Source organism: Nesoenas mayeri (assembly GCF_963082525.1).
Source record: "Nesoenas mayeri genome assembly, chromosome: 8".
In the NCBI taxonomy this organism is placed as follows: Eukaryota; Metazoa; Chordata; class Aves; order Columbiformes; family Columbidae; genus Nesoenas; species Nesoenas mayeri.
This window is the reverse complement of record NC_137554.1, coordinates 31549029-31561579: the sequence shown is the minus strand read 5'-3', so window position 1 is coordinate 31561579 and position 12551 is coordinate 31549029. Positions and strand designations below refer to the sequence as shown.

The following is a 12551-nucleotide window of genomic DNA, read 5'->3' as shown; positions in this document are numbered from 1 at the left end:
GCTCCTACCATTGCCCCAGCCCACCCCAGGCAGACACAGGGGCACCACTCCCACCATGTTGTCAGGGATTAAGGGCGAGGGGGCCCTGCCTGTCCCAGACACCCCCAGCAGTGTGGTGCCGCGGGCATGGGGGCCAGCGGAGCTGCGGAAGTGACTCTTGGCTGCAGGAGCCCTTCACGGAATACCAAGGGGCAGCAATGGGGGGGCTGGCGGGGGATTATTCTGCCTGAACGCCCCAGGAGAATCATGTCTGCCCTGGAGAATGGGGCCAGAGAAAGGCAGTCCCGGCGGGAAGAGCCCGGCAAGGGGATGGTGGCATTGGGGCAGGTCTGTGGGCATCGTCTGTGCAGCCCTGCTTGGGGATGAGGTGGCGGGGACTAGGAGACCCACAGCCACCCCAAATGTGTCCAGCACCCCTGCCTCGCTGGTGTGGCCCCAGCACTGCCAGCCATCTGGGCTAGAGAATGGGGTGCCAGGGGAGGTCAGGGTCCCGCTGGGGGCCCTTCATTTCCAGCAGCATGTCCCTGTGGGGCTGGCAGTCCCCTCTGCCCGCCGGCCAGGCTGCCAGGAGAGCAGGGCTGTGCTCCCATGGGCTGGCACACAGCCCAGCATCCCTGGGATGGGGCGGCGGGTCATTGCCCAGGCTGCTGGGGGGCATGGGGAGCAGCGTGCCCAGGGCAGGGTGTTTGATGATGGCACGCAGGTGGCCCAGCCAAGGTGGTGCAGCCAAACCGGGGCAGGAAGAGGTTCTTGTGTGGGCATCTTGTGGGGTCTTGAGGTATGGGGGGCACATGGCTGCATGTGGGGCAGGGCTAGAGGTTGAGCTGGGAGGGCTAGGCTCACTGGAGCTGCCACAGTGTGGGGTGGTTCTGGGTTTGCATGCATCCCAGGGGCCACAGTTGGGTGCTGCCATCTCATGAATGGGTCACATCCCGAACTGACAAGTGACTGATGCAGGAGGGGATGGGGACAAGCACTGGGTGCTGGCACGTGGGGGGCTGAGCGCCCGCCCCGCACACGTGTGATGTTCACGTGTGCGCCCACGGCCACCGCTGCCCGGACCCCAGATGGTTGCCCGAAAGCGCCGGCCCGTCCCCCCCACCCTCGGTGTGCCATCACGCCTCGCTGGCGCCTTGGCTGCGCTCCCCAGCCAGGGCGCAGGGCTGAGAGCAGCTGGGGCACCCCAAGGCTGGCTGAGGAGCACCCCATGCCCACCTTCCCATGGGATACAGCACCCCACCAGGGTCCCACCCCACACTGGCAAGGGGTTGAGTGGGAAGGCTGTAGGGTGGCTGGACGGCATGGGGGTCGTGGCACAGCCCTCCTGCTAGCCAGATGGTCCCCTGCAGGGCAGTGACCTTGCGAGGGTTGCCATGGAGACCTCATGATGTCACCAGTGGTATGACATCAGAGTGAAGTAGCATGGCACCAAGCTGGGGGTGTGCCAGGCTTGTCCCTGCACCCCCATCCCCCAACAGGGCCATGCCCAGTCCCCTCAGCCCTTGAGTGCCCTGGGTTGGGGTCGGGTATGTGGGGCCAGACGGCTACGTGTGTGATGGGCATAGTGGCAGGAATGCATGTGTGGGGCTGTGGGCATTGGGGTGTGGGAATGGGGGGCACTGAGGGGACAGGGCTCTCTGCCATGCTCCAAATACAGGTCCCTGCCCCAGCCAGACGGGCAGCAGTGCCCATGGGGAGGGCAGTGCTGCCCACCGGAGCGTGCAGAGCTTTGAGCAGCTGGACCCAGCTAATGAGGCCTCATTAAGCAGGATGGGGCTCAGCCCGCTGCACAGCCTGCCCTGCCTGCGCCTGATGCAGGGGGGGGCACCTGCCTCGTGAGGACGCGGCTTGTTGGGGGGAAACTGAGGCACGGGGGTCCCTGTGGCATGAGGCAGGCAGGGATGGCACTGGGGTGGGTGGCGTGGTGGGACACTTGTGCCACAGCAGGGCGGGCGGTGAGGGGCTGAGCCTGGCCGGGAGGCAAGCGGGAAGTGGTGCCAAGCACCAGAGGCAGCGGGCGGGGGGAGGCGGGCGTGTGGCTGCTGCGCCGGAGCTCAAGGTGCCAATGAAGCTGAGGATTAGCCGAGCCGGCCAGTCTGGCCCCCCGGATGGCAGCCACAGGCAGCTGGGCCCCCCCCGGCCCCCTCGGCAGGTCAGTGGGGAGGTGAGAGCGGGGCCGGGGAGGGGCAGAGCAGGGGCCGGGCTGGACGGCAGCCATACCAGTGCCGTCCCCCCACTGCCGTGGCTCTCCAAGTCCCTTTGTGCCAGCTCTGGGGCGATGGCTCTGCGGGACCGAGGCACAGTTGCGGCTCTGTGCTGTGGGACGCTGAGGAGGCAGCCCGAAGTCCCACAGCCAGGGATGTGGGGTGCCGTGGGGGAGAGAGGGCACAGCATTGCACCAAGACCCTCCATAGCCTCAGTTGTGTTGGGAGTGAGAAGAGCTTGTCTGACAGTTGTTTGTTAACTCTGGAACCTACTAATTGCAAGAGGGGTACACAGCACCCCTTTGCCTTGCTCATTACTACAGGGGCAGAGTTTGGTGTATATCCTCTCCTTTTTTTACCCTCCTCTACCCCATTTCACGGCTATCAGCACAGCAAGGAATATCGAAGCTTGCCCCGGCTCCACGTGGCACCTTGGGCTGGGCCGGTGCTGCTGCGGGTGGGTGCCAGAGCGTGCTCAGGGTATGGTCAGAGCTGTGTAGCACTGCTGGGGAGTCCTGAGATTTAGACACACCCCTCAGCACTGCATCCACCTGGCCCTGGGAGTGCCCCTTTGCCTATGCCCATCCTGGCACCCATCCTGCCACCACCCATGCCATGCTGGATGCCTATGCCCCTTGCCTCTGTTGCACTGAGTCAGTGGCACACACGGTGCTGGGCACCACCGAGAGAGTCAGGGATGGGTGGGATGTGCCCGTGGGGCTGGCAGAGCCAGGATGGGTAGGCTGGCAGGGCAAGACAGCTTCTGGCCTGGGGCTGGCACTTCTGGGTTCAGCACTCCATGTGCCAGGGGCAGGGAATGTGGGGGCTGATTATGGGACACCCCCCACTTCAGCACCTAGGAGCTGTGGTGGGACAGTGGAGGCACCTGGGACACCCCTCTCAAAGTCACCCCGTCCCTAGGGACTGCTCTCCAGGTCACCCCATCCCTTCATGCCCAGGGACACCCACCCCAGGCTGGGGTCCTCCTGCCCCAGGCAGCTATTTTGGCAAGTGATGTAATTAGCATCTGTTTATACCTTCTGGCAGCCCCTGCCTTGCCCAGCTATGAAGGCATCACCATCACCATGGTGAAGAGCAATGGCATCAGGCTGATGACATCAGGGGCTGACTGGTACCTTGCATTTGTGTTGCTGGAGCAGTCCTGACATCCTATTAGGAGGCTGGGGAAGAAATTGGGGGTCCCTCACTGGCTCAGGGGGGCTGTATAAGCCGGTGTCCTATGGAGAGCTTCTGGTGGGCTGAAATACCTCCATGGGGTAGTCTGAGTGGGGAAAAACGGGGTGGTGACCATGTTGGAGATACCTCCCATGGGGACATCCCCTGCCAGCATCGACCCGCCACCGCCATGAGCTTCCCAGCCATAAATCAGGGCCCCTTCAGGAAGTGGGGGGCATCCGGGCACCCCAGCCAAGCTGTCATTGTGCAAGGCAATGCTGCTTAGCATGAGAAAGGCTCTGGTGCCAGGCGGTGTGATGGATGATGCCTGTTCTGCCGAGCTGGGCAAGGGGGAGGAAGGATGCCCCGGGTGCCCCGATTGTCCCCCTTTTGGTACATTTGGGGTGCCCAGGGCATCCTTCCTCCCTTGCACAATGTTTTCACCCAAGCCAGGCATCTTTGGAGCTGCATGAGATCACATGCATGTAAAATTTAGGGTGTGGGAGCGGGACCCCCACCCATACAGAGGCTGCATCCTTGCTGGGGTGCGGTTTCCCCTTTGCAGCCCAGCTCCGTCCCAGCGCCACAGCGGGCAGGGGTGTGGGTTTCATCTTCCTGGACGCCTGGGTTCTCTGTGTCCCCTGCTTTTTTTACCATGTGGGGTTGGGAGGGTGGTTAATGAGTGTAAAGGACGGGACAACCTTCCCAGATTTGGGGAGAGGGGGGATGGGTAGCAAGCCGACGGGTGAGCACGCGAGCGTGTGCGCACGTGTGCATGCTTGTGCACGCATGGGCACACATGTGGCTGCCCCCTTGCTGGGGACAAGTGTGCTGAAGCCCCGTGCTGCAGGGAAGTGAAGGGGGGGCAGCAGAGGCCTGGTGCTCTCGTTGCACTGGTGCCAGGTGGCTCAAAGCTGGGGTGCCCCATTGGGCACGGGGCTGAAGCCAAGCTGGGGGCACCTGAGCAGAGGGGTGGCTTTGCGACAAGAATGAGGTCTCCTTTGGGCACTGGGGCTCCAGGCTGAGCCAGGGCCATGCAGTGTTGTCCCCCAACAAGACCCTTTGCCAAGGAGGCTGGAGCGCTGCCCCCCTCCTGCTGACCGTTCTGCTCATTAAGGAGCCTCGTTAGTGTGAGCAGCTTAATCAGAGACTTCCCGATCAGATCAGCCTGCTTGAGCGGGCAGTGTGCCCCAGCATAGGGACAGTGCCAGTGTCCTCCCCCATCCTGGAGACCCCTCAACCCTGTTCTCCTTCAGCACCCCACCATAAGAGCCTCCCTTGTGGAGACTCTACCAGCACCCAGAGCTGCTGTGAGCTCATTTCTGACAGAGCCTTTGCCCATGGGGTCTTGCGTGGGCACGCCAGTGCCCTGGCTGGGCACGACCAGTGTATCACCCCTATAGCCCCTGTCACCCTGCCCAAAGCACCTACCGATCCCTGCATCGCCCCTCTCCCCCAGCCCTGCGCCCTGGCAGCCCCCCCACCGCCCCCGGCGCGTGCGGGCCCCGCTTGCAGCAGATGGCTTTGTTTGGCAGCGCGGTGCTGGAGTCGCCGGGCATCACGTCCCGGCTGTGCCGGCCCTAATCGAATGATACGGTTAGGTGCACCGCGCCTGCTGCCCGCACCCCGCCGGCGTGAGCAGATCCAAAGCGACGGCTCCCATTTGTGGCCCCCTCACTGCCCACATCAGCCATCACAGGGGGCACACGTGGGACGGGGGGTGTAGTGGGGGGGAGCAGTATGAGTGGGCATGGGTATGGGGGTGTCTGTGGTGGGGAAACTGGGACCATGGAGCTCCAGTGTCCTCCTAGGGCTGCTGGCACTCCATGGTGCTCCCACAGGGTCAAATGTGCTGTGGGGCCATGGACTGACCAGCACCCTCATCCCGTCCACCCGTCATTTGGCCTCGGGTGGGGATGGGAGGGCTTGGGGCGCCTACAGCACCCCAAAATGCCGTCTGCTCTCAGCTCAACTTGCCAGAGCTTGACAGTATCTAGGCAGGACATTAGTGTGAGCCCGGGGCCGTGCTGGGACAGGGCCATGGGGTGATGGGTGCCATCTCCGCCGGGGGTGACGGGTGCCTGTCCTCGTTGTTGTTGTTGTCGTCCCCGGTGTGAGCTCACATTGTGTGGCAGCCTGCACAAAGCACCCTTTCTTGTCCCCATCCAGCCCCGACCAGGTTCCCTGTGGTGAGAGACAGCTGGGTGCTCGGGCTGTCCCCAGGGGACCCACCTGCACGGGACCCCCCCTGCACTGCCCCGAGCACAGTGCTCTCCCTGGGCACTGAGCCGGCAGCAGGACCCTGGTTGTGGCAGGATGCCTTTCCTGGGGGACACCCAGCCTGCTCTAGTCACTGCACCCTGCTCCCCATTGAGGGGGGGCCCTGTTTCACCCCGGGGGTCCCACCATTCTCCCCCAGCCATGGGCAGTGACCACCCAGAGAGGCCTCTCTCTTGCTGGCTGTGGGGAGGGGGGGCACAGGAACAGAGGCTCCTTTGTGCTCCGACGCCTGGACCTGCTTTGTATGAGTTGCAGGCTCTTCCTTCGCTGCAGCCCGACTCCAGGCAAAGCTATTCATCGCGGGGGGGGCTGCCAGCGCTGCCCTCCCCCTTCCTTGGCACTGCCTGTGCATGGTGGGGTGGGGGGCTGGCATGGGGGAGGGATGGGGCAGGATGTGGGGGACCACTCTGCCCTGCTCAGCAGCCGTCGCCCCTCCGATGGGACTGTCAGGGGGCTCCCCAGTTGACTCCCCCTGTGGCATCTCTCTGCAGAACGGCGCCGTGCCCGGGGAGCGGGGCAAGCAGGACAAGAGCGTCAAGCGTGGCAACTGGGGCAACCAGATCGAGTTTGTGCTGACCAGCGTGGGCTACGCCGTGGGGCTGGGCAACGTCTGGCGCTTCCCATACCTCTGCTACCGCAATGGGGGAGGTGGGTGTCAGGGGGCCAGGTGTCCCTGGGCAGGGGTGGGGGTGTGTGCCTGGCCCCATCCAGTGCTTGCTGGCCCCACATGCCAGATGTGGGGGGCACAGCCGTGCTGGGGGTCATTGCCCACTCTCACCCTCTCGTTCCTGCCCACCAGGTGCCTTCATGTTCCCCTACTTCATCATGCTGGTGTTTTGTGGCATCCCCCTCTTCTTCATGGAACTCTCCTTCGGGCAGTTTGCCAGCCAGGGCTGTCTCGGCGTCTGGAGGGTCAGCCCCATGTTCAAAGGTAAGGGGCTGCCCGTCCCCACCAGCACACACTGGCACTGGGTGCCTGCCAGCACAGCCACATGGTCTGGCCCCCACACACCCTGTGTGTCCCCTGCACGCACCCCCCTGGCACATCGCATGGCCCTGCACAGGCACCTGTGGCTCGCACAGCCCCGCACACCTTGCACACGTACGCCTTGCACACGCATCACTGCCTGCATTGCACAGGTCCCCTGGGCACACACCCACGCAGTGCCGCGCTGCTCTGTGCGCGCCGCCCGCCCAGCCTCCCCTGCGCGCGTTACACACGTCCCCGCACACGCAACTCATCTGCGCATACCCCAGCCCCGCACTGGCATCCACTGCAGGCATTACACACACATCCCTGCACCTGCCACACATGTCCCCAATGCATCACTATTGCAGAAGTTCCCTGAACACACCGTGGGTGTCCCCACTGGCTGTGGGCATGGTCTTGTGGTCCGCTCCCTGCACCACAGGCAGTGGGTGCTGTGCCCGTGTGCGTGGGTGCTGGCTGTGCTCAGAGCTTGCCCTGCCGTGACTGGGCCCCTCTCTGCATGCACCTCCTGGCACATCGGTGTGCTCCCATGCTGCCGGCTCCCCGACACACACCTGCACGCTGCCTGCCAGGTGACGTGCTCACATTAGTCTGAGCGTGGGCAGCTCATGCACACTCTCCTACATGCTCAGCACTGTGGTGTGTTCAGCCTAGGTGCATGTCCCCATACTTGTGTGGTCTCTGTCACCTGTCACCAGGTAGCTTCAGCCCTAAAGTCACTGTGGCCATGCAAGGAGAGAGCCCCACCCAGTGGTTCTCCAAGGAGGTCTCCAGACCCCAAGGGTTTGCCTACAGCCTTGCAGGCCATGTGTGGGTTGCCATGCATCCCACAGGACCCTCAGCACCACAGGGTTCCTCAAAGGCAGAGGACCCCATGCACAGCGGTGGGCTGAGCTGTGCGATGCTCCCCACCCAGTGCTGCAGCCGGGCCCCGAGCAGCAGCGTGGCTGCAAGGCTGCCGACAGCGCCACATGCTGCCTGCGCCCCCCACAACCCCTGTGCTGCGCGCCGTGCCCGTGCTGTGCTGCACCATGCCGCTCACCCCTCCCCGGTGCTGTTCCCAGGCGTGGGCTACGGGATGATGGTGGTGTCCACATACATCGGGATCTACTACAACGTGGTGATCTGTATTGCCTTCTACTACTTCTTTGTGTCCATGACGCCTGTGCTGCCCTGGACGTACTGCAGCAACCCCTGGAACACACCCGACTGCGTGGGGGTGCTGGACGGGAACCTCTCCAGCCGCGCTGCCCTCAACCTCACCCGCTTCTTCAACGCCACCCAGAAGCGCACCAGCCCCAGCGAGGAGTACTGGAGGTACTGGGGACAGGGACAGTGGACAGGGAGGTGGTGGTGGCAGGGCCCTGCTGACACCAGCTGTCCCCCACACAGGAGGTATGTGCTGGACCTGTCTGATGACATCGGGAACCTGGGCGAGGTGCGGCTGCCCCTCCTGGGCTGCCTCGGCGTCTCCTGGGTCGTCGTCTTCCTCTGCCTCATCAAAGGTGTCAAGTCCTCGGGGAAGGTACCAGTGGGTTCCCCCTCTGGGCCCCACCCCCTGGGCTTGGATGTGGCCCCACTCATTTTAGGCACTCCAGTGCTCTGTGCATGCTCCTCCCACTCTGGGAAAGGCCACACCCCTTTCAACCTGGACACACCCCTTATGGGCACAGCTCCTCCCATGTGGCCATGGCCCCTCCTTCCCAACTGTAGCCCCTCCCCCTGGACCATACCCTCTCCTCCTGGTCCATTGCTCCACTGGACCATAACCACACCCCATACCCATAGCCCCTCCCCCATCCATAGCCCCACCCCCTGCCCCAGGCCACACCCCTCATCCGGCCCCGCCCCACCGAGGTGCCTCCCCGCAGGTGGTGTACTTCACGGCCACCTTCCCCTACGTGGTGCTCACCATCCTCTTTGTGCGCGGAATCACACTGGAGGGTGCCCTCACTGGCATCATGTACTACCTGACACCCCAGTGGGACAGGATCCTCAATGCCAAGGTGAGTGGGGATGAGGGGTGCTGGGTGGCAGGGGGACAACAGGGCTGGGGGGACACGGAGCTGACCACCCCACCGCTGCAGGTGTGGGGTGATGCGGCCTCGCAGATCTTCTACTCGCTGGGCTGTGCCTGGGGCGGTCTCATCACCATGGCCTCCTACAACAAGTTCCACAACAACTGCTACCGGTAAGTGCCTGGCCATGGCCCCCCAGTCTCCCTGTAGCCCCCCAGCCCTGCTGCTGGCCCTGACTCCTCTTCCCACAGGGACAGCATCATCATCAGCATCACCAACTGCGCCACCAGCGTCTATGCTGGCTTCGTCATCTTCTCCATCCTGGGCTTCATGGCCAACCACCTGGGCGTTGATGTCTCCAAGGTGGCTGACCACGGACCTGGCCTGGCCTTTGTTGCCTACCCTGAAGCCCTCACCCTGCTTCCCATTTCGCCCCTCTGGTCCATCCTCTTCTTCTTCATGCTCATCCTCCTGGGGCTGGGCACACAGGTAGGTCATGGTGGGGCCACTGTGGTGGGGTGGGGTGGCAGAGTGGGGCCAGGGTAGTGACATGCTACCCCCTCTGTCCCACACAGTTCTGCCTGCTGGAGACGCTGGTCACGGCCATTGTGGACGAGGTGGGCAACGAGTGGATCATCCGCAAGAAGACCTTTGTAACACTGGGAGTGGCTGTGGCGGGCTTCCTGCTGGGTGTCCCGCTCACCACACAGGTAGGTGACCATGGGACTGTGGTGAAAGGGTGTTGTTGCCATGGTGTCCTTGTCACACTATCAGCCATGTCCGCATTGTTGCTATGACTGGGCTGGTGGTGGTGGTGGTGGCACCCAAGGCTTGGTGTTGCCATGCCAACAGTGGAGATGGTAGCCAGACTAAGTGTCGCCATGCCAACCCTGGCATCAGGCGTTGCCATGCCAACCAGGGCGGTATCCAGGCTGTGTGTTGCTGTGCCGTTGCCCTGCTGATGGTGCTGGTACCACCAGGCCAGCCGTGCCAATGGGTCCCTCTTGCAGGCGGGCATCTACTGGCTCCTGCTGATGGATAACTACGCCGCCAGCTTCTCCCTGGTTGTCATCTCCTGCATCATGTGCGTGGCCATCATGTACATCTATGGTAGGTGCAACCATGTACAGCCAATCAGATGGCAGGGCTGCCCCAGCCAACCAGTAGGGAAGGGGAGGGGACATATGCTAACTTCTGTCCAATCAGAGGTTTCCTGTGTGCTGACTGGCTGAGGCATGCAAGGCCATTAGCCAATGAGGGCAGCCATGACCTGAGCAGCCTGGTGGGTCCCACCAACCAGGGTCTGGAGCTGGTGCTGGGCAGGGGGCTGGGGGTCCCACTGAGGCTGATGGCCGCATATCCCCACAGGGCACCAGAACTACTTCAAGGACATTGAGATGATGCTCGGCTTCCCACCCCCGCTCTTCTTCCAGATCTGCTGGCGCTTCATCTCACCTGCCATCATCTTTGTGAGCATCGCCACCATGGGGCATGGGGCTGTAGCTGGAGGGGGACGGGAGCTCACCTGGGCCCCCAGTTGCCCACCCTTGGGAAGAGGGTGCTGGGCTGCAGGGGGGCAGCAGGGATGGGCAGAGTGGGGCAGTTGGGGGGGCACAGAGCAGGCTGGCTGCTCCCCACTGGCTGATCCTGTCTGTTCCTTCCCAGTTCATCCTGGTCTTCACAGTCATCCAGTACAAGCCCATCTCCTACAATGACTACGTCTATCCCACCTGGGCCATCAGCATTGGCTTCCTCATGGCGCTTTCCTCCGTCATCTGCATCCCCATCTACGCCATCTACAAAGTGTGCTGCTCTGAGGGAGACACGCTGCTGGAGGTGAGTACCCAGGGGCCAGACCCCCTTGTCCGTGTCCCACCTGGGGCTACCCACAAGGCTGTCCCCCACCCCACTGGAGTTGTGGGTATCCTGCAGCAGCTGCGTGCAGACAGCATCCATGAGGCACCCCACCTCTGGGCACCCCTGGGGGAGTCTGAGGCAGGGGAGCATGGCAGGTGCTAACCCTATCCCCATCTTCTCCCTCTCTAGCGCTTGAAAAATGCTACCAAGGCAAGCAAGGACTGGGGCCCGGCGCTGGCAGAGCACCGCAGTGGGCGCTACGCCCCAGCATGCAGCCCCTCCACCGAGTCCCACCTGGAGGTGCAGCCTCTGCAACCGGAGAAGAGCCGGAGCGAGGTGGCAGCTGCCTCCTCCGTGCAGGGCAGCAACGGCTCAGCCCACAGCCAGGACTCCAGACTGTGACCCCCCCGCCATCCCTGCACCCCCTCTAACCCCTCCCGCGCGGTGACACTTTCGCACCTTCCGCTGGCGGAGCCTGGCTCCGGGCCGCACCGGACTGCGGGGGGCTCTCAGCGCCAGTCCCCGAGACCCCCACCTCCTCGTCGGTTAACCACTCCCCCTTCCCCCGTGGCGTTCGTTAACCCTTGTGTTTACGGTAACCTTTGTGCGAGACGCTGGGACAAGAGAGGAGGGGGCACAGCCCTGGGAGGGCAGGAGCCAGAGGCACTTTCAGGGGCTCTGCCCCAAAGGGATGCACATGATGGGGGGGAGCAGGATGCTCCCCAGCTCCCAGCCCCCCTGCAGCCAGGCAGCCTGCCCTGCCGTGGGGCACCCTCTTGGCCTATCCATGGGGATAGTGTGGGGTGGGACCAAGGCTGGGGCTCGCAGGGGCTGCCTGTGGCTGCCCCAAGCTGTATGCGCACAGGGCTGTCATGTCGAGGGTTGGCACTGTAGGGACCCTTGGCCCAGGTAGGCACTTGCTGTGGCTCAGAGCCTGCAGGGTCCCACGAGTGGCCATGGCCAGGGACAGTGCCAGGCACTGGTCGCGGACAGGGAGATGGGGGCACGCTGCCTGCACGGGCAGTGGGATCTCACAGCACAAGACACAAGCACTTAGAGCACACGTGCATGTGCGCATGTCCCTCTCAGACACAGTACGGACGGGCATGCACGCAGCACACGTGGGCACGCACATATGCACTGTACCCCAGGGCTGTGCAGGCAGCAAGCTGGTATCCCCCTCTCCCCATGCACCCCACCACCCCACAGCACTCTGCAGCCCTGTTTGGGGGCTGTGGGTACCCACCTGGGTGACCAGGCACTGCCCGCAAAGCCGGGCACAGCCGTGAGCAGTGCGGGCACAGCCTGGCACTGCTGCCTGCCCTGCGGTGGGGCAGGAGGCTGGGGAGCACTTAAGCCTGGCTGAGGGGTGATGGGGCAGGGCCGGGGTCCAGCTCTCCCTAGCAGCCCTGGCACAGGCAGGGGGGACATTCCATGGTGCTAAGGGGGAGCAGGATGGACTGGCCCCCCCAGCTGCTGCTAGCGAGAGGAACCAGCGGAGACATGGAGGGCTGTGCCAGCCCGCTCGCTCCGAGCCATCTGAGGACACTCAGTCCCCAACCAGTATTAGTGGAGCAAGATGCACTGGCAACGCTGGGTGGTTTTTAAATCTGTCTTCCAGCTCCAGGCAAAGGGCTTGGAGCTATCTATTTGGGGTAGGTGGGGTGGGACCTTTCCCACCCTGCTGCTCCCCTCCCAGCCGGAGCCCTGTGCTCCCCATGCACAGCCCCGAGGCTGGCACAGGGACAAAGCGCGGCTTGGCACGGCAGTGGCAGGTGGTGGGCGCTGAGCCCCAGCAGGACGTTCCAGCTCCCCCGGCCCCATCCCGAGCCCTCCGCCGTGCCGCGGCGAGGGGCGCAGGTTCCTGCATGGTGCCCGTGCCCTGCCCCATGTGTCACGCCGCTACTCTTCACCTCTAATCGTTAGCAATAATGCGCGCGTCCCTGGGCAGCGCTGCCTGTGCCAGTGTCTCCCGGTGTAGAGTTCTAAAGTATCCTAGATTTTAATGAGATTTATATTCCTGAG

The 12551-nt window shown here is 63.6% G+C and overlaps 1 protein-coding gene across 2 annotated transcripts in view; it reads left to right on the top strand.

Annotated features, from left to right (window-relative positions):
• SLC6A9 (solute carrier family 6 member 9) overlaps positions 1 to 12551 on the top strand; it is a 17576-nt gene extending 5025 nt beyond the window's left edge. For both annotated transcript variants that reach the window (XM_080348618.1, XM_080348619.1), the window contains 12 exons: positions 6152 to 6308; positions 6460 to 6591; positions 7716 to 7968; positions 8044 to 8176; positions 8523 to 8657; positions 8739 to 8842; positions 8921 to 9158; positions 9245 to 9379; positions 9680 to 9779; positions 10038 to 10138; positions 10335 to 10505; positions 10716 to 12551. In XM_080348618.1, coding sequence (XP_080204744.1) covers positions 6152 to 6308; positions 6460 to 6591; positions 7716 to 7968; positions 8044 to 8176; positions 8523 to 8657; positions 8739 to 8842; positions 8921 to 9158; positions 9245 to 9379; positions 9680 to 9779; positions 10038 to 10138; positions 10335 to 10505; positions 10716 to 10928 — 1872 coding nt within the window. In that variant the 3' untranslated portion in view covers positions 10929 to 12551. The remainder of the gene's footprint in view (positions 1 to 6151; positions 6309 to 6459; positions 6592 to 7715; positions 7969 to 8043; positions 8177 to 8522; positions 8658 to 8738; positions 8843 to 8920; positions 9159 to 9244; positions 9380 to 9679; positions 9780 to 10037; positions 10139 to 10334; positions 10506 to 10715) is intronic.